Source organism: Manis pentadactyla, chromosome 3 (genome assembly GCF_030020395.1).
Source record: "Manis pentadactyla isolate mManPen7 chromosome 3, mManPen7.hap1, whole genome shotgun sequence".
In the NCBI taxonomy this organism is placed as follows: Eukaryota; Metazoa; Chordata; class Mammalia; order Pholidota; family Manidae; genus Manis; species Manis pentadactyla.
In genome coordinates, this window is record NC_080021.1 from 201,760,601 (window position 1) to 201,780,703 (window position 20,103).

Here is a 20,103-nt window from a genome sequence, read left to right on the forward strand (position 1 = left end):
AACCAGCACCCAGACCAAGAAAAAGTATTTTCAGGACTCTTATCTGCTTCCAGTTGTTTATTGCACAAAAGGTAACCACTATCCTCACTTGTAGTTTTACTTGTATAGAAAGTATACAAAATAGAAGTTTTACTTGTTTTTGAACTGTATATAGAATACAGCATGCACTCTTCTGTCTTGCTTCTTTTGCTCAAGTTTTATTTGTAAGATTCATCCATGTTGCCATATGTAATTATAGGTCATTCATTCTCATACCCATAATATTCCATTATATGAATATACCATATTTTACTGTTGCCAGGCATTATCTCATCATTCTCATAAAAAATGCCAGGGTTATCTCATTTTTGGTTATTACAAATATTAGAAAATGTTGCTGTGAACTTTCTTGAATATGTCTTTTGTGACCATATGTACCCATTTCTGCTGGTAGATACCTAGATGTGGAATTACTGGGTCATAAGTTCTGCATATATTCAGCTTTAGTAGATAGGGCCAGTTTTCTAAAGTGATTGTACCAGTAACAGCTAAGAGGTCCAGTTGTTTCACATTCTCAACAATTGGCATCGTCTACCTTTTTAATATTTTAGGTATTCTGATGGATATATGGTGCTTTCTCATTGTGGTTTTAATTCGAATTTTTCTGTTGACCAATGAAGATTAATACCTCTTCATACATGTATTGGCCAAGTTTTCATTTATTTTTATTTAAGTAACACAAGTATATCCTTGTTAGATATAATACATGAATATAAAAATGCATTTGAAGCTAGATAATACATAAAAAGCTAAAGTTCCTCTAAAACCAACCCCTTGCCCCCTACTCCTTTATAATCCCTTCCCTAGTTTTGAGCACTGGGCTTGGAGTTACACCTGAATCCCAGCGTTGGTCTGCCACTGACTTGTGTGAAGTTCAACAAGTAGCCTCTCTGGGTCTGTCTCCCATATAAAAAACTATGTTTACCTAGTTCTAAGGACCAATTTCTTTGGACATTCTGACCACCGTTTCTGTGACTGCAGGGAACTCCACGTGGTGGGGATGGCCACTTATCCCCACATACATTATCTCCATCTTCCTTAGTAATTGAATCCTTGAGTTTTGACTGAGCATGTGGCTGCCCCACTAGACTCGATTTTCCAGCCTCCCTTATACAACTAGGTATGGCCATGTGACTAAATTTAGATAAGGGCATGTGGACAGAAGTGATGTGTGCAACTTCTGGATTATGCCCTTATAAAGAAGTGTCATGCCCTCCACTTGCCTTTCTCCTTCTGCTGACTAAAAAGAGGACCCAGTGGTGGCAACTGGATCCCCTATCTTTGATCACAAGATGGAAGCCAGGATATGTTGAGGAAGACAGAACAAGGCAGGAGCCATGACCCCCTACACTATGTGTTGACATAGACTGTACTGCTTAGGGAGGAACACTCCTCTCTTAAAAAGCTATCACTATCCTGGTTGTGGTTAAATCCTGACTAATACAGAGTGACAGGGGAATGACTTTAAATTTGGTGTCAGGGCAGGTTTGAGGAAGTGACATTTGAGCCAAGATCTTAACAAAAAGGACACAGCTATACAGATTTGGGGGAAGAGCATTCCAGGTAAAGGGGACCACTGGTACGAAAGCTCTGAGACCCCGCCAGATTTGTGTGTAATGAGGCAGACCTTGTCAATGATGGTGCCGTATCTCCCATACCATTGTTTGCAGTGACTAAAACCAAGAAGCTGGTCATGTGATCCGAGCAAGGCCAATCAGAGACCTCCAGAGACTTGTTATATGAATGATGGGACTGAAGGTATCTATCTTTCTCTGGGATTCTAAGTTTTAAGGACTATCTAGGGATCGTGTTGCTTTCTAGTGGCAAAAGCCCATCTTAGAATAAAACCAAAACTAGGTGAGAACTAGGAAGGGACAGAGCCTCCATGAGAGGGTTGGACCCTGGACCCAACCACACCCGACTGCATCACTATTCAGTTATGAAAACCAATTATTTCCTTTTTGCTACTGAATTGAGCTTCTGTTCTTGCAGCCAAGAGTACCCAGAACAATACAGAATATACAGCGCTGCATGTCACAGGCACTAATATGTAGAATTGGCAGAGTCCGCATCGGGTATGGAGCAGGTGGGGATTTCTCCTACTCTCATTGGGAAATTGTAGTAAAATGGTTCGTTGAAGAGCCTGTTGTTTTTTGAGACCCTCGACTGTATGACCACTGAGGCTGTAATTTTAGGATCTTAGTGAAACAAAAAGTGAGGATAGTGGAATGTGTTGGTGATTTGTTGTGGCCTACAAGAAACAAGATACATTACAGCCCAAGCTGGCACATCTGGGAAGGAAATAAGAAAAATTGTCTTTGAGGAAGAAACGTCCTTAATGTTCACCAATTGGTTGTGATGTTTGGAAGTCTGAGGACAATATGCCTTGCTGATTGTGAAAGCTGAGTTCTCTCTGCCCAAGGATAACATTACTACTAGTGAGAACAGGACAAACAGGCGCCTGTGGAGGAACTAGTACCCCACGGACCGCCCAAATCCCTCCATTACTGCCTCTGTAAACAAAACACGGGGGGCCGGAGAAGACACTAGGCTGGCACTTCTGGTGACAAATCCTGACTCCAGAGGCCACCACTCATACAGACCATGATCTCTGAAGGCAACTCAGCCCCTTGGTCTGCCCTATAACTGGAGCTAATAATAGCATTGTGTTAGACCCACAATTTTGCTACTACATTGGGAGCTGGTATTGCATAGTGGTTAGGGTAAAGGCCTTGTTGTTGGGCTATGTGGGTTCAAATCCTAGCTCAATGTTTTCCGTGACTGGGGTTCCAGATTCAGTTCTACCAGACTTCTTGAGTGGCCTTGGGGAAAGTCATATAAGCTGTCTAGATATAGCTTCTTCATTGCAAACCCAGGTAAATTTAGGATTCCCCCTCCAGCAACCCTCTTCTAAGCCTTCACATCTCATTAAATGGCCATGCAATCCAGGAGCTCAAGCCAACGTCATTTTTCACCTCTAAATTACCTCCTAAATCCATCCCCTTCTCCACCCCCCACTGTCTCCACTCTAGTCCTGGACACAAAATTTCTTATCTGCACTTGCCAAAGCACTGTCAAAATGCTTTTATAACATGCAAAATCAGAGTGAGTCATTCCCCTGCTTAAAACCCTTCAAATGGCTCCCCTTCCTCTTGGAATAAAGGCTTTCCATCCTCCTTAAGCATGGCTTTTGAGCCCTTTTATGGTTTGGCCTTCATCTCTCCCCACTCGGTCCAGGTCACTTCCTCCTCCATCTTTCCCTGAACTACAGTCATACCAGCCTTGTGTTCTTTCAGCTCATCTCACCCCAAGTGTCCCTCTGCCTGGAATGCTCTTCACCAGATAAATCAGCATGGTTGCTTATCTTTCAGGTCTAGACTTCAATGTCACTCCCTCAAGGAAGCATTTTCTGGTTCTTCAGACCAGGTCAGGTCCTGGTGACCACCACAGCACCTATCGAGGTGCCACTTGGTGACACGTCTGTCTCCTGGTTCTCCTCAGGGAGACACATCCTTGTGATAAATCCTTAATGTTTACCCTGGGGGGCGGAGTCTGGATGCAGAGTTGTCTGCTGTTTGTAGCTAAAGGGCAGTGCCTATCTACTGTCTCTCTGTGCCTAGAGCAGAGCCAGGTCCCCTACTTGCTTGGCAATGACAAATCTGGGATGGCCTTGAAGAACCTTCCCTTCTACACTAACCAGAAATGAGCTCAGGGGCCAGGAGAGAGGAAGCCAGGAAATCAAGATGGTGGAAGGTTCTGGTTTGCTCAAAGTCCCAAGGCCCATCGGTGGCTCATCTTCGATTAATGGTTTGGGCCCCTTAGAGTTGGAATGTCCTGTCACTTTGCAAATAGGCAGGTGGACTTGCAAGCTGGCCCCTACTTAGATGGACCTTTCATTAGGGGGAAACATGTGGTGTCAGTCTCAGAAGAATGAAGTAAAACCACTCATCTAGATGCTCAAGTCAGAAACCAATGAAGCATCTGTTTCTTTCCTCACCCTTGACACCTGTCTCCCCAGTCCCAGATTTAAAGCTTTGGCGAGATCTGCTAATTCTGTCTTCAAAATGCATCCTGAATACATTTGCTTCCTCCTCTCCCTACTGCCACCGCCCTGGGACTGGCCACCCTCATCACTCACCATGGTCTCCAAGAGCCTCCCAACCAGGCTCTTTCTCTCTTGCCCTCCAGTTTTTCATAGTGGCAGACTGTGGGAAATTGGAGCACATGTAACCTCTGGCTAAGACCCTTCACATGGCTTTCTGTCAGATGCAAAATAAGATCTACGCTTCTTTCAAGGTGCAGTGTCTACCCTTCCACCCTCCAGTCCCGTCAGCCACCTTCCTCTTCCTCACCGATGCCAGTAGCCCTGCCAAGCTCCGCCTGCTGCAAGGTCTTTGAATGCTTCCTGTCATCTGTGGCTTTTGGTGCACTTCCCTCTGCCCACTGTAGGGAGGGAACCTCAGGGGGGCTTCTCAACTGTCCTCTCAAGAAAGGCCCTCGTCTGTTATTCTGTCTCAGACACCCTTTCTTTCCTTCAAAGCACTTATTACAATTTGTAATTGCTTTCTTAGTCTGTTTTCTTATTGTTTCCCCTATTCTCCTTATATAGATCCCAGGCAGAGAGACAAGCTGAGGTATGTCTTGCTATATCCTCAGCATCGTGTCCAGGCACAGAGCAGATGTTCTAAAAAAAATCTCTCTTCGATAAAAAGCCTTTGTGGTGGTGGCATCTCTGATAGTCAGGAGCTTTCTTTTTGCTTCTGAATGTTGATCCTCAGGCAATGTTTCTGCTTGTTAATGAGTAATTTTTCTTTAGGTTTAAGGCTGGGAGTAGAACATGGGATCTTAGGAAGCCTGGCAACCCCTGGACTGTGTGGGAATCACCTTCCAGGAAAAGTGCAGTGAATCTCAACTCTAAACCTGGGGATGTTAATCTAGTCCTCAGTCCCAGCACCCAGCTCTGCTGCCAGAGGCCTTGGGCTTCCCAGAGCTTCTCAGGATCCATGATCCAACTGCCCTCTTCTTCCCCTATTTCCAAAGCCCCTCTTTCAGGCCCCACCAAGCCTGCGCCTGTGACTCCTGGTGGCTTTGAGCTGAAACTACAGCAGAGGAAGGAGCTGGGGACGAGAGAGGTGAGCCTCAGGGCTGAGCCAGGGGAGGAATGGGGAAGCTTGGGAGAGCCTATGAGGATGTCGCTGTGAGGGGTAAGATCTGGCATCTTGGAAGAAGCCAGCCAGGGCTGCAGGGCCCCTGCTGGCATGTAAGCAGGAAGACAGCACAAGGGCACAGTTCGAAAGCAGCGTTTACTTTGGTTTTCACTTCTCCAAGGCCCTGGGACCTTTTTGAAGTCCTAGCTTTTGGGTCTTAGCCAAAACTCTCTCTGTCACTCCTCCTTCAGCCACTGCAGCAGCTGAGGTGTGTAGTAGGTGATGATGATGTCTGCACCTGTCGGGAGAGAAGCAGCAAGCAGGGGAGGGGCTGGGCATCAGTTCTGGAAACACCTTCTGGGAGATGAAGGCCAACTGGGGGCAGCGGGGAGAAGGCTACCATAAAGAGCCACAGCTTGAGGGTGTCACAATGTAAGACTGAGCCCAGCTTTGGTCAGTTATAGTTCTGTACATTGTGTGACCCTGGGCAAGTCATTTTCTGGGTTTCAGTTTGCCACCAATGTATTAAATACAGTTGGGGCAATAGGTAAGTTGTCAGTTCTCTTCTCACACTATGTTCCATACCAACAAAACCAGCACCCAGTTATGGAGTGATATGCATATACAAATTACACGTATCATCTCATTTAACCCTCTTGACAACCATGCGCCAGGTCTCTTAACCCTAGTCATAGATGAGGACACTGAAGTTCAGAGGGGCTCAGCTAAGGTCTCAAAACCTTAAAGGAATAGAGGGCTCTGCTTTCTTCACTGTTCTGTGTCCTGTTCTGCAATTCCATGTTCTTTCCTTAGCCTGTGTCTGTTTAGATCCCTGGTATTTCCAAGCATGAGACTCTAGGCTGTCTCATGACTTCATTTCTCTCTTTGGCCAAAGTGCCTATCAGTTCCTGTGGTATAGGTCAAAAAACCCCACCCTACCTGCTTACCTGCTCTGCGGAAGGCAGTCATGGCCTCTAGTACAGCAGCCTTGAGATCAAATGCCCTGGCCCGGGCTCCATGCCACAGCATGGCAAACTCTCCAGAAACGTGGTACACAGCGAGAGGGAGCTCAGGATGCTACAGAGAAGCAGCAGTGGGCAGACAGGTTGAAATGGAGGGTGGGAGTGCCTCTGCGAGTGTCCCTCCCTCCATGCCCAATCTGTGGCCATTTTGAGCTCCATGCCCTGAGCTGTTGCTCTTGGCAGCTTGGCCCATCCTTGAACTGTTAAGAGCAGAGCTATTCAAAGGCTCCTTCAAGCCCTGGTACAAAAGCCCACGGTGGTTGCGGGGCAGGGATGTGAAGGGGAGGATTCCTGTTCAGAAGCATACTGCTTCCAACTCTGGGATTCTGCAGTTGCTCCATCTAAGGTCCTGGAGTCTGTGTACAAACTCTCTCATCTCCCTGAGCCCCCTCTTGTCTCTGCTCTGTGCTCACCTTGTCCTTCACCTCCCGCACAATGTCCAGATAGGGCATTCCTGGCTTCACCATGAGCACGTCGGCTCCTTCCCGTACGTCCCGGTCCTAAGGGATGAGGCATGGTGTGGGTTGTGCATGGAGACCAGGTGGGAGGGAGACAGGCTGGGTGGGGCTCAAGCTGGGCTCTCTCACCACCGCTCGGAGGGCCAGGCCTCGTGCTCCTGGTGGCAGCTGGTAGCAGCGGCGGTCTCCAAAAGCTGGGCTTGACTGAGCTGCATCCCTGGGAAACAGAGGCATCAGGGTGGGCTCCAGCTTTGGATTAATGGGTCAGAGACTTAACAGCAGACACTGCCTATCCCAACTCACCGGAAAGGTCCATAGAAACAGGAAGCAAATTTGGCACTGTAGCTCATCACCGATACCTATGTGGACCGACAATGAGGGTCAAGGCTCAGGCAGCCCTTTCCACATGTCCCAGGGTGAAGTGACAGGGAGAGAAAGGATGTAGGCTGGGAAGTAGGTGCCTGTGGTCTAGTCCCATTGGAGCTCTGAGCCTTGATTCCTCATCTGAGGAACAGAGGTTGAGATGGATCCCAAAGGCCTCGTCCAATGCTGTCTTCACTTCTGCGGGCAGGGCCGGTCCAGGTTTTCTCCTCACCTCCCCACGCCCCTCCCTGTGCTTCTTGCCCCTACCCTGTTGCCAAGTCCATGCGCCATCAGAGCCTCCTTGATAGCTTCCACCCGTCCATCCATCATGTCCGATGGGGCTACCACCTGACATCCTAAGGGCAGAGGGTAGCCTTCAGAACTCTGGGACCTTCCTATCCTCTCTGCCACCTCCCTGACCAAGGTGTTCATCTCTGCTGGTGGTTCACTCACCTGCCTTGGCATAGGCCAGTGCCACCTCTGCCAGCCGCTGGCGGCTCTCCTCAGCCTGCAATACCCCATTCTTGTTCAGGAGCCCTGCAGGACAAATAGCTGGGTTTGGGGGAGCATCTTGGGCCCTGGCATGTCCCACAATGGGGAGAACTAGGCTGTGGGAATGGAGGTGGCTGCCAGGCCAGTAGAGGGAGGAAGCTCACCGCAGTGACCATGGGAGGTGTAGGGGCACAGGCAGACATCACAGGCCACCAGGAGGCTGGGGAAGGTCTTGCGCAACAGACGGATCGCCTCAATGGCTGGGGAGTCCTCGGAGTCGGCTGCAGAGCCCCGCTCATCCTAGTGGCAGGGTTAGGACAGAGCAGTTAAGTCTGCTACACGAAGCCTTCAGGAGGCACGATGGCCAGCTCTCAGAGACTGCAGCCCTGGCCCTCTCCTTTTATAACCAAAATGGAGGAAGTGAGGACTGTCCCCATTTTGTAGAGGGAACCTGATTAGGGTGTCACAGCCCTACTTAGCTTCCTGCCCCTACATGGGTGCGATCTTAACGGCAGGGGCCATGTCTATTCACCTGTGCCCCAGGGCCAGCACAAGGTTGTAATGAGGGTGTGGTCAGTGTGGAACAGCTCATCCTCACCCAACCTTCCCTTCCCCTCCCCTCCTCTCTAACTCTGCCTTCAATTCTTCACCTTGGGAACTTTGCTGGGGACACCGAACACCAGGACACAGCGTAGGCCCTCTTCCACTAGGGGCTTCAGCATCTCTTCTAGCCGGTTCACACCATACCTGCACGCAGGAGAGGTAAAGGGGCTGAAATGATGCAGATCCCAGGCAAGGGTCCCCCCACCCCTGCCAACCCTCTGCACTGTGCCTGTGTTAAGAGCCAAGCGTGAGGCACCATGAGGGCTCAAGCCCCACAGTTCAGGGGGGGGCAGGAGGGCACCCACCAGAAAGATGAGAGCCCAAGGCCCCAAGTAGCAGAGCTATGGAATATGAGCTGTGTAAGGCCCTCTGAGGTTTACGTGTATCCTGAGTTCAACTCCCACTGGAGTTCAACTCTCTTCTGCAACAGACTCAGCTGTGATGCTTCTGGTGATGGGTCGCCCAATGCCCTATGAGGCTGCCTCTACTGTTGTGGAACAGTGTGGGCCCCGAGAATACCCTTCTCACTAAAGCTGAAGTCAGCCTCTCTGGATCTTCTATCTCCTGGCTTTGCTTCTGCTTCCTAGCACTTCCACCTGGGAAACCTCTCCCTTCATCATCCCCTTGCCCTCCCCACCATGTCTCCTACCTGGCCACTCCTGGGAGGCTGGCGATGGGCTGTACATCATCAGGAACATCCCTGCAAGAGTGGGGGGTGGGCTATGGATTGGTAGCTGTGGGACGGGACAGTGGTGACAGGGTGACTGGCGGAGGGATGGCTGGGAGCTGGGGAGGAATATACAAGTAGAGATGGTGGGAAGAGGATGGGATCCAGTGTCTGGTTCCCTTGCCTGGCCAAGCCTGGCTCAAGCCTGAAATAACAATAGGAACAACAAGAATAACAGTGACAAGAGCAATTATACTAAAAGAATGCTCATCATAGGAAGGAGTCAAGTGGTTAAGAACTTGGACTCTGAAGTCAAAAGGTCCTTGCTTGCTATCTAAGCCACTTGCTGACTTGGTGAAATTTGGCCAAATTGTACCATCTCTTTGACCCTCAGGCCCTTCATCTGTATCCCGGGTAAATTCATTCATTCATTCAACAAATATTTCTTGAGCACTTATTATGTGCCAGGTGTATCTTCTTGACTCTGGCAATACAACAGTGAACCAAACAGACAAAAACTCTGCCTTCGTGAAGACTGACATTCTAGGGGATAATATCCATGCCTTCTTCTTACAAACTCAGGAATGAATGAGACCGTATATGTAGGTGCTTGCCATTGTACCTGGTATACAGGAAGTACTCCATAAATGTCAGCCATTGCTATTATTAATAATCACAACCGCCAGCTCTTACACATACCTAGTGCTTTATAATCTATAAGACGCCATCTTGGCTTCTGTCTTATTGCAAAAACTCAGGATGGCAGGCAAGGGTTATTTGTCTTATTTTCCAAATGGGAAGACTGAATTCTTTTGAAGGGTGGTTTTGGTTTTGTTCTTAAACCCAGTAGGCCACTTGCAGCACTGTGGCTCCCAGCCGACAGTCCGCTTTACCACCCACAACACAGATGCCTGTTTTGGCAGCACACACACACACACTCTCTCTCTCTCTCTCTCTCTGCCTGTAGGAGACCTGGCGATTCCTGGAGACTCACGTGACGAAGATGGGGTAGATAAGATGGGAGGCATTGAGGGTGGTGCTGGCTGCCTGCCAGGTCCGAAGCAAGGGGTGGAAGTAGCCGCTGTGCAGAGCTGACTGGGGCTGCATGGCGGGCAGCGAGAGCACGGGGCTGCTGAGATGTCTGCTGCTCTGTGGGGGCAACGGGAGGTACGTGAAGTGTTCCCTGTCCCTAGGAGATGGTCACATACCCCCACTGTTCCAAATTCCTGAGTCCCTGCTGTCTAGCCAGTGCCGCTCCCGGTGTGCTCTGCCAAGCCCGATGGTCTATCACAAGATAAGGAGACAAGTGAAAGTAGACCTTCAGAAACTTCCAGAGCCATTTGAATCTGGCAATAAACAATTTGGGCTTGTATTTTATATGGGCGCTCTCTTTTTTTAAAGTAACATTTCTTTGGCAATTCATTTTTATTGTATTTTATCAAAGAATCAATTGGTGTGGGATTGGAGATTGGCACGAGAAGCATGGATTTAGCCGACATTGCACTTTGTTTATTCCATGAAAAATGTCCATGTGCTTGGCAGAAATTTTAGATAAGCAAAAGAGAAAAAACCTGTAATTCTACCTCTAGAGAAAAGCACTGTTAACACCTTGGACTTCTTGTGAGGCATGACACATTTAAATAGCACTTTGCCTGACAGACACAGACAGAGACCCCCGGCAGAAGCTGTCTTTTCCAGCCTGAGAGGCTCCTGCCCTCCCCATATAGAAGCCATACTTGGCCACTTTCTGGCTCTGCTCACCTTGTCCCCTTTACCCAGAAGGTTGGTGTCCTCTCAACAACCTCCCCATCCCCATACCCTACCAGCTTCTCCACAAGGCACCCCCACTTCCCTCTCCCACTAAAGCTTCTCTTCTTGCCCTGATCGATCACAACCTCTCTTACGTAACGGTTCTTTGTGGACCTATCCTTTCCTGTCCCAGTAGACAGGGCTTCTGCAGGGCAGGGTCCACAGTTTGTTCATTTTTGCCTCCCCCACAGCACTCTGCCACACAGTAAATATTTAATTACATGAAATACAAGATAACAAGCCCTAAATATGTGACTAAGACAGAGGCAATTAGGGGCATTAACATTTGTTTTCTAAGCACCTATTGTGCACCAGTCTGTGCTGGGCACCTGTACATGTGATTCCTCATCGAGTTAGCACTGCAGTCCTAGGAGGTCAGGCTGATTAAAATCACCTCAGAGAGGAGCCTATCTCAGATGACCATGCATTCTCACATGAGTTCGGAGGTCAGAAGAAACTTGCCAAGAAGACAGGGGCTTGAATTTGCTTTTGCAGGATGAGTGGGTTCAGCTTGGCAGAGGGAAGGGAGAGAAGTTCCCTTAGGAAGGCAGGAAAGGGGAAAGGTGGGGAAGCAGGAAGGGCTGTGGACTCCTTTGAAGACCGAGGAGGCACTGTGTGCATGGAGGGGAGGGGAGGGGACAAAGGGGCCAGACTGAAGACATGGAGGGTTTCTGAGAAGGGGACAGGGGAGCGGCTGAGTCAAAGCCTGGTGTAGGAAGATAATTCTTGCAGCCTGAGCAAAGCAGGCTGGAAGCAGAGGAGCACAGAGGCTGTGGGGTCAGAGGGGCGGAGAAGGAAGGGCCATCAGAAGGCAGAGACTGCCTCTTGAGGTTGAAACTCTGCGCCTGTCTGACCCAGAGGGCAACAGAGACAGGGACAAGGCAGAAAGAAGACGGTGTGGAGCAGAGCTTGAGAGGAAGTGGAGAGCTCTTTTCTAGATACTTCCTTTTGGAGGTTCCTGGGGGAACCCCCAGTAGCCAAGAAGGGGGAAAAAAAAGAGCCACCAATCTCTCCTTGTAACAGAATGGGAATGGGACCTCAAGATCCAGAGGGACAGGGACTTACCCAATGTAACACAGTGAATTAGAGGCTAAACCAGCAGGCCTGGAAGCCTAGTGTGTCCACTCCCAGGCAGGGAGTCCTTTAGTACAGTGATGGTGCCTTCATCCCAATGGTCTTCCAGGCCCCCTTAGCTCTGTCCCAACCAGCTCAGGGGCCCATTTTTATCCAGTCCACCTCCTTGGCATGTTTGGGGTTATCAGGAGCCACAGTGACATCGACCTGCCACCACACCCCTGCGCCAGCTCCATCATCTGACACAGAGGCAAGACAGGCCTTACCAAAAATGTCCCAACCCCCAGATGAGCAATCATTCAGCAGATACAAAGTCCTGAGTACCCATTTTGTGTAAGATTTTCTTTCAGGTCTGCCAGGGATTAGCGCAGCTCAGAGGTTAAGTCACTTGCCTAAGACCACACAACTAGTTAGTAAATGAGCCAGAAATTAAATTTGTTCTAGACAATGAGTGCAGGGTTTTATTTACTATATGCCACTGATAAACACTTGATTCAACAGGCATCTTTCTGCCTATACTGTCTTTGTCTTGCAGGCTGCAGAGACGGAGGATGTGAGAGAAAAATGTGTGAATGTATGTTATGTGCTGGGCACTGGGCTAGATACTTTGTATATGTATTATTTAATTGCAGAGACTTGTAACTTTCAGTGATAAAGAAATGGAGGCTCAGAAGCCTTAAGTCAATGTCATCCTGGAGAGTCAAGTCAGATTTTACTTAGGTCTACATGTCTCTGATTCACTTCCCAGAGAACAACCTTGGTAGCAGGCTCCTGCAGAATCCACAGCGCATTCCACGGGCATCAGCTCCCCATTCACTTTAGCAGGCTGAGGGAGCAAATGCCTTCTGCTTATTAGAAGGGTGGGAATGCCTAGGAGCTTTGCTGTCTACATTTAATCCCAGGGGATGGGGGCTGGGATAGCGGAGTCCAGAGAAGAGGGTGAGAGTGCTTAGTTAGCGGGGAGGTGTGTGGCTCACTGGGGCAGTTCCACTCTTATCTGTTTTTCCTTTTTAATTTTATTTTGGTATCATTAATCTACAATTACATGAGGAACATTATGTTTATTAGACTCCCCCCTTCACCAAGTCCCCCCCACATACCCCATTAGTTACTGTCCATCTCTTATCTGTTTTTAAAATGTTAGGGTTGGGGAGAGATTTGATTTGAGAAATGAGTATCAGTGCTGAAAAAATTCGAAAGTTGAGAGTCACTAATCCCATTTGTCTCTACATTCTGACGTGGAAAATGGGTGCAGAGAGGTGATGGGACTTGTTTGACATGACACATTGAGTCAGGCACAGAGCTGGGCTTCACCATGGGCATCCTAGCTTGTAGCCCAGTGCCCTATTACTGACACCACACAAACGTTCTGTTACAACAGGTGCTCAGTAAATGTCTATGAAATAGAAAAATACCCTTGAGCAACAGAGTTGCATCTCTGCTTGCAGAGCCAAATCCAGCCTGGTGCTTTACTTTACAAGAAGTCCATCAAAGATTGGGATATTTTCACACTTGGGAGGGTTTCTTCCAAATCAATGGAGCCTGCAAGTCAGCTTAAATCCTGGGGCAGCCCACTGAGGTCAAGAGCAAGTCACCAGGGGACCTAGCACCTATGCTCACCCACATTAGAACAGGTTAGCTCAGCTGGAAGCCAATATAGGGTGATGCAGAAAGAACCATGCTCGAGGATCAAATAGTCCAGGGTCTGGTCTGTGCTCTGGGTGTGACTTTGGGCAAGGTTGCTGGGCTTTCAGCATCTTTATTTTGTAATCTACAAAATGAGAATGAAACCACCAAATTTGCAAAGCTGCCAGAGAAAACTGGAGACAGCGAAGAGGTACATGCCTGGCACTCAGTAAACATGTGGCCATTTTATGATTAGGAGTAGAAGTGACCTGGAAAGAGCAATAATCGCCACATAGGTGCTGTGAGAGGGACCTGTGTTTCTGGGAGTCAAGGATGGCTTCACAGAAGAGAGGACATGAGGGATAAGTAGTTTTTCAGATTGATTGCAAGGTATCTCCTTCCTTGGAAGGCAACCTCTTCCACGTGGAAGTAACCTAAGTTGGGTCCTGAGAGCTGCCACCAGGAGGGGCTGAGAAAGACTGGCAAGGCCTGAACCCCTTTGTTGCATTCCTCTGAGGATTCCAGAGGCTGTGCTTTTGGCACAGGGGGTTGGCAGCTGCTGCCAGCTCTGGTGGTCTCTCTGCCACTAGCCTGAGAAGAGGCAGTTAGGAGGACTGGCTTAAGTAGAAGGTGGCCAGGGCTGAGAAATCCAAAGCCCTAGACGGGTCCAAGACAGCAGCTGTCAGGTAGTTCTGGAAAAAGGATGATGCAGAAACCCCAGACGAGGTTGGCTACTTGTTTATTCAACCCATATTTTCTGAATACCTACTTTGGGCCTGCCCCAGGGCTAGATAAAGACATTAAAGAGAAGAATGAGACCATGCCTTGACCTAGGGCTTTGAAGAGCACCGTTTCCTCTGGGCTTAGCCATTTGGAGCTATAGGGAGAATTTGCCAGTTCCACAGATTCCTAGAACATTTTGGCTAACAGGCTCCTTACAGCGTGTTGATTACATCATTGACATGATGGTGAAACTTGGCTCAGAGAAGAGCTGACACTGGCCCAAGATCACCCAGGGGGTCAGCGGCAGATCTGGGGCTAGAATCCAGGTCTCCAGCACCATTACCCCTTGATACTTTAAGTACAGCTTTCAAAGCTGATTACAGCAGATCTGGAATTGTGGAGAGCTGAGTGAAGGGGATGGAAGAAGAGGCAGACTGGTGACTCTGGACCTGGCTGCAGCTGGCAGCATGATGATTAAGTATGTGGGTTTTGGAGCTTGTAGATATGGGTTCAAATCCTGATTCTGTCATTTTCAAATTGTGTCACCTGGTTTCCTCATCTGGTAAATGGGGACTTGAACCGACCTCACTGGGCTGTTGTAAAGACTGAATGGGTCAATGCATGTAACGTACGTACAAGCCTAGCATAAAGCAGCTATTAGTGTTTCCACCTCCCTCCCGCATCTTTGTAAGGTACCTCGGGCTCTGCACCGACGGAGACTGTATTAGCGATCTCCGAAAGGCTGGACCCCAGGGAAGAGACGAGGAGCCCGGCCCCAAAGGGCTACGTCCAGCGGAGACCCCAATCTCGGCTGCAGCAGGACAATCTACCTCTAAGAGTCCAAACAGGGGCCCCACAGGGACTGCCACCGGCAGAACTGCCAGAGGCTCCTCCAGCGGTTCAAGCGCACAGCATAAAATGGGTCGGAGGACACGGAACCCTTGGTGTCCCAAACCCCCGCCTCCCAAGTCCACCATCTCCCCGAGTCCAGCCGCCTTGCTCACCGGCCTCCTTAGGTCTCGGAGCTGCCACTCTCGCCACTGCTCTCGCCACCGCTCTCGCGCGCTCTAGACTCCCAGGCCCCACGTGGGGGCGGGGCGACTCGCCCGGAAACGGCTCCACCCCCAGTCACAGCCCATCCCTACCAGCATGCAGGCCACGCCCCTGCCGGCATATCTCCTGATGGTTGGTTAACACCTGCATAGGCCCCGCCCACTCACGTCAGGCTCGAGGCCTGGCCAATCCGGTGTGCCGAGGGGCTGGCGGGCAGGTCCTTCCCTGCGTCGGGCTCGCGTAAGAGGGCGGGGGCAAGGCGGGAGGAAACCGAAGCGGGCACTGGGGAGCGGCGCGGGAGGGTCGCTGTGGTGTGAGACACCCTCCGGCGAGATTAAGGCTCCGAGGTTCTCATTATAGTCCTCTCCCCAGCCTACCGCATACTTGGCTCTGGTTAATTGTTGAAAGCATAATTGAAGTCAAGGACATTAGAACAACACCGTAATGCCTAATACGATAGCTAAGTACATTTTTGCGGACTGAGCATTTTAAAGTTGTTGAGTTTAGCACCAGGCTGTGGTCCAAAGTTCTGAGAAATCAATTCCAACGTGATTACTCAGCTTCTACTCTGTGGATTGGATTGTGGAGATGTGATGTGAAAGACATGGGCACTCTGGAAAAGCTGCAGGTCTGGGACATCAGACCTGTCTATGCTGGGTATAATGAGGTTGACCAAAGGTCTGTGAGTATGTACAGGGGCAGAGGGGATCTGATAAGTCTATGGGATTTAGGTGAACTGTTAGGATTGGGTGGGTGAAGTAGGGGTCATGAACAGCAAAGGAATGCCTTTATAAAGGTGCGTCAGCGATTACTGAAGAGTTGAGTTTGAACTGTATAGAATGCCAGTGGATTGCATGTATTACACTTTCTATCAGATTTCGTATCTCAAAGTCTGTACCCCAAACCTGTTTTATACCTCTGTATTCCAAGTTAAAGAGGGTTAATGCTAGGGAAATATGACACAGGAGTTCTAATCTGTGGTCAAAAAAGGAAGGTTGGTGGAAAGAAAGTTACGTTTTTTTGTGTGTGCATTAAAGAGTCAGGAACAGTACCATGCATTTCACATTCATTTATCTAATTCTGGCGACAGCTCTATTACTATCTGTATTTTACACATTGGCAAAGATTTGCCAGAGAGATGAAATAATTTGCCCCATGTTACACTGGGATTTCTCTGCAATGCGGGCTAACCATGCTCCTTCAACTCATAGGGGTAATTACTGTTTTTCTTTCCTCACCCACCCTTCACAATTTAGATCCCTTCCACAATTTTTTCATGACACCTGTGTCAACTTTGAATTTATTGATAACTAAAAATAATCAGGACAGTCTACCTCTAAGAACCCACATAGGGTGGAAAATTTAAGAATGCTGCTGTTTGGTGTAATCTGTTTTTCTCATGTCTCTCTCTTATTCTTGACAGAAAGTAACAATATGAAAAAAATCTCAAACATAGTGTTGAGCAAAAGGAGTCAGACATAGGAGTATATACTGTATGGTTTCATTTGTATGAAATACAAACCAGGCAAAATTCATCTGTGTTGTTGGAAGTCAGAATAGCAATTACCACTGGGAAGGAGACCAAAGGGGCTTTTTAAGGTGCTGGACATGTTGTTTATTTATATGAGGGTGAGTTATGTGGATGTGTTTAGTTTGTGAAAACTTATCAAGCTCTATACTTACCTGAACCTTTTAGTGTGCATATTATACTTAATAAAAAGTAAAAAAAAACCCAAGAAAATCAACCCACGAAAAACTAAAACCCCATGAAATCATTGTGGGTGCCTCCCAGGTGGGTATAGGTTATTGTGCTAAATGCTGTGAAGAGCTTAAAAAGAGAAAAATTAGTGGTTGCCAGGGCCTGGGGAAGGGAAGCATGGGGAGTAACTGCTTGATGGGTGTGGGGTTTTATTTTGAGGTGATGAAATGTTTTGGAACTAGATAGGAGTGGTGGTTGCACAACATTGTATTTGTGCTAAATGCCATTGAATTGGTCATTATAAAATGGTTAATTTTATGTTCTGTGAGTTTCATCTCAATTAAAGAAGATAATTGGTTCACCAAATGCAATACGGTATTCTGGATTGGATACTGGAACAAATAAGGACGTTAGTAGAAAAATAATTAGTTTGGTATTTGATAGTTTTTTTTTTTAGTTTCTACAAATGTAGTGTGATTATGTAAGATGCTAACATGAAGGGAAGTTGGGTGATGGTTGTATGGTAACTCTGCAGTCTTCACAGCTTTTCTGTATATCTAAAATTGTTTCAGCATAGAAATCTTATTAGAAAAAAAGAAATACAAACAAGGCCATGGGCCACTGGAACAGCTCTGTGCTTTCATAAATCAGTGGTAAGATCTTGAGCAAGTCAGTTCTCTCTGATGAGCCTCAACTTCAATTTGTAAAAATAGTTTGGGCTGCAAAAGTAATTTTGCATGGGTAAAGATGGTGACCTTCCCACCATCCAAATCCAGATCAGAATGTCTAGGCATGAAGGTCTATGAGTAAAAAAAAGGGTGAGAAATATTACCTTAGTTTGTTAAGAGTAGGCAGTTAGAGGTGGAGAAAGACAAATGCGAAATGATTTCCCTCATTTGTGGAGTATAACAATGAAGCAAAACTGAAGGAACAAAATAGCAGCAGACTCAGAGACTCCAAGAAGGTACTAGTGGTTACCAAAGGGGAGGGGTGTGGGAGGGTGGGTGGGGAGGGAGGGAGAAGGGTTTGAGGGGTATTATGTATAGTACACATGGTGTGGGGGATCACGGGGAGAACAGTGTAGCACAGAGAAGGCACATAGTGGATCTGTGGCATCTTACTACACTGATGGATAGTGACTGCATCGGGGTATGGGTGGGGACTTGACAATATGGGTAAATGTAGTAACCACATTGATTTTTCATGTGAAACCTTCATAAGAGTGTCTATCAAAAAAAAAAAGAGTAGGCAGTTAGATGTGAGAAGGAGGGGAGAAAGGGGGAGACAGCCCACCCTGTCTCCATCCAGAGGCCCCCCTGTTCCTTAGGCCAATCCCTTTTGAGGTTCAGCACAAACTGAAAAGCAAAAATACGGGTCACTGGGACCTTCTTGATTTTAGAGCATACACACTTAAGGAAGACCTTGTCACTAATAACCCTGAGGCCATCATAATAGTATTATATAATTTACATGATGGTTTTGGCCCCACCATGGGTTTCTCTTAGGCACTCATGGGAAAAATGATCACAAACTTGCACAAAGAGGCTGAAGGAGAGGAAGCAAGACAAATCCAAAGGATGATATAAGAATGACAAAATGAGAGGGAGGAAACCAAATAAACCTCCATCAAGGACACAGTGTAAAACTCAGCAGGTCTTTACCCACCCTCAGGGTCAGTGTCTCTTGAACGTATTTTCCTTTTGCTTTGCTACATAAAAAATTCCTTTGCAGCTTTAACCCTCTATCAGGCATGTAGGGGACGGCCTTTGTCTTCTCACATGTCTGAAGGCAGAATGGGAAAGCACCTTCCCCCATGTCTGAGTGCAGCACGGGAAAGCACCAGCTTGAGAACTGGTGCCGTCCTTGGAAGTTATCTGCCCACAAAAACATATCTTGTCCTCGAAGACGAGCCAAGACGCCTCACTCTGAAAACAGAGACCTTGAGGACGTGTTAAAACACCGGCCCTGCTTACCAGGCAGCTTCTAAGAAAATCAACAAGGTGCTCTGGCCTGCCCCCCATGAGAAGGGAAAGATGAGTTGGCCTGCCCCCCATGAGAAGGGAAAGATGAGTATAGCACTTGGCTGAGGTCCGAGAAAGGCAGTATAAAAATAAAGGTGCTGTGCCACATCGGGGCTGCAGCCACTGTCGGTCTGTGTTTTTTGTTCTTTCATTTCACCCAAAGAAAACGTGCGGCACACTACATCTGGCACCCAACGTGGGGCGTCCTCTCAGAGTGATTTGTATATTCATTCAGCTCCACGCCTCCACTTCGGGATTGTTCGACTTGACGGCAGGCACCGTCACAGGCGTCTCCACTGAATTCTTTCCTGGGAGACAAGAACTGAGCAATTCCACTATCTACCACCCAGTAACAAGCCTAGTAAGGAAACTTCAAAATCTAGATAACAATAAAGGAATGGTAAGAGGTGTGGCTGGGGAAAACTGGCAGATGACCTCAAAGATTCCTCACAGTTCTTAAATTCTGTAGTTTTAAGTCATAGTCCCCCCTCTCAGCAAACATTTTGCTAAGGTAGTCAAAGTTTGGTAAGAACTAAAGCCGTGTGGAAGGAGAGTTCTTTTGGTGATTCATTCTTGACTGGAGCCTTTTGTTGAAACAGAACCAGATTAGAAAAGATGGTAAAGTGAGCCCTCTTTAAGCAGGTTTTGAATCACAGGTTTAAGTATGGATTTGCTTTAATAGGAAGCAGTGAGGGACTGTAACAGCAGTGTTCCAGGAAGATCCACTTGGCAAGCAGTACACAAGGGAAGCTAGGGGAAGCAGGGATGAGGCAGGAAGCTGAGCTCAAAGGAAGCCGAGTCCAGATGGTATTTCAGGGATTCGCTGAGTGTTGCTTATGGGAATTAAGGATGTTTCTGCTGTGAAGCAAAAAGCCACTGGTTCTAATGACTACTGTGGTTGAATCTTTTTGAAATGTTATAAATTTATGATTTGAAATGTATAGATTAGAGAGGTAATATAGCGTTGTGGTTGAGATTATGGTGATAATAGTACTCCTTCATATGGCTTAAGAGTTAATACTTGAAAGCATTTATAACAGTGCCAGACACACAGCAGGGACTCAGTGAATGTTTGGAGTTGTTGAGCATCTAGCATGTATAAGGTGCCCAGCAGAGCCATGGAAAGTTCTGGTTGAAGCTCATGGTTGAAGAGCTGTGCCCTGGCCTGTGAACAAGCAGCATCTGCTGGTCATCCAAGGTGGTGCAGGATCCCGTGTTTACAAAGGTGTGGTCTAGTCTACATCCCAAATACTGTACAGGGTACGATCAGTGGGTCCTCCTCAAATACATACTATAAACAAGCAGGA

At 47.7% G+C, this 20,103-nt stretch overlaps 1 protein-coding gene across 3 annotated transcripts; it reads right to left on the reverse strand.

Moving 5' to 3' along the window:
- Positions 1 to 5,323: 5,323 nt before the first annotated feature.
- Positions 5,324 to 15,158, reverse strand: ALAD (aminolevulinate dehydratase). 3 transcript variants are annotated; one of them, XM_036915593.2, is made up of 12 exons: positions 15,028 to 15,158; positions 9,786 to 9,940; positions 8,774 to 8,824; positions 8,172 to 8,268; positions 7,686 to 7,821; positions 7,483 to 7,566; positions 7,297 to 7,385; positions 6,970 to 7,025; positions 6,796 to 6,883; positions 6,622 to 6,708; positions 6,134 to 6,263; positions 5,324 to 5,484 (listed from the first exon to the last, which is right to left on the reverse strand). In XM_036915593.2, exons 2-12 carry the CDS (start codon positions 9,896 to 9,898, stop codon positions 5,423 to 5,425), a joined length of 993 nt encoding a protein of 330 aa, XP_036771488.1. In that variant the 5' UTR covers positions 9,899 to 9,940; positions 15,028 to 15,158; the 3' UTR covers positions 5,324 to 5,422. The 3 variants fall into 3 exon arrangements, with proteins under 3 accessions (XP_036771488.1, XP_036771491.1, XP_036771490.1); XM_036915596.2 differs by lacking the exon at positions 9,786 to 9,940 and having other exon boundaries at positions 15,028 to 15,119; XM_036915595.2 differs by lacking the exon at positions 15,028 to 15,158 and having other exon boundaries at positions 9,786 to 10,057.
- Positions 15,159 to 20,103: the final 4,945 nt, after the last annotated feature.

Bases quoted from the DNA above. Each gene is read 5' to 3' on its own strand.
- ALAD (XM_036915593.2), bottom strand. From the start codon at position 9,898: ATGCAGCCCCAGTCAGCTCTGCACAGCGGCTACTTCCACCCCTTGCTT. The intron at 6,884-6,969 runs GTGAGTTGGGAT...TCTGTTTCCCAG, and splicing joins TGTTTCTATGGACCTTTCCG to GGATGCAGCTCAGTCAAGCC. The intron at 5,485-6,133 runs GTAAGCAGGTAG...CTCTCCCGACAG, and splicing joins GACTGCCTTCCGCAGAGCAG to GTGCAGACATCATCATCACC.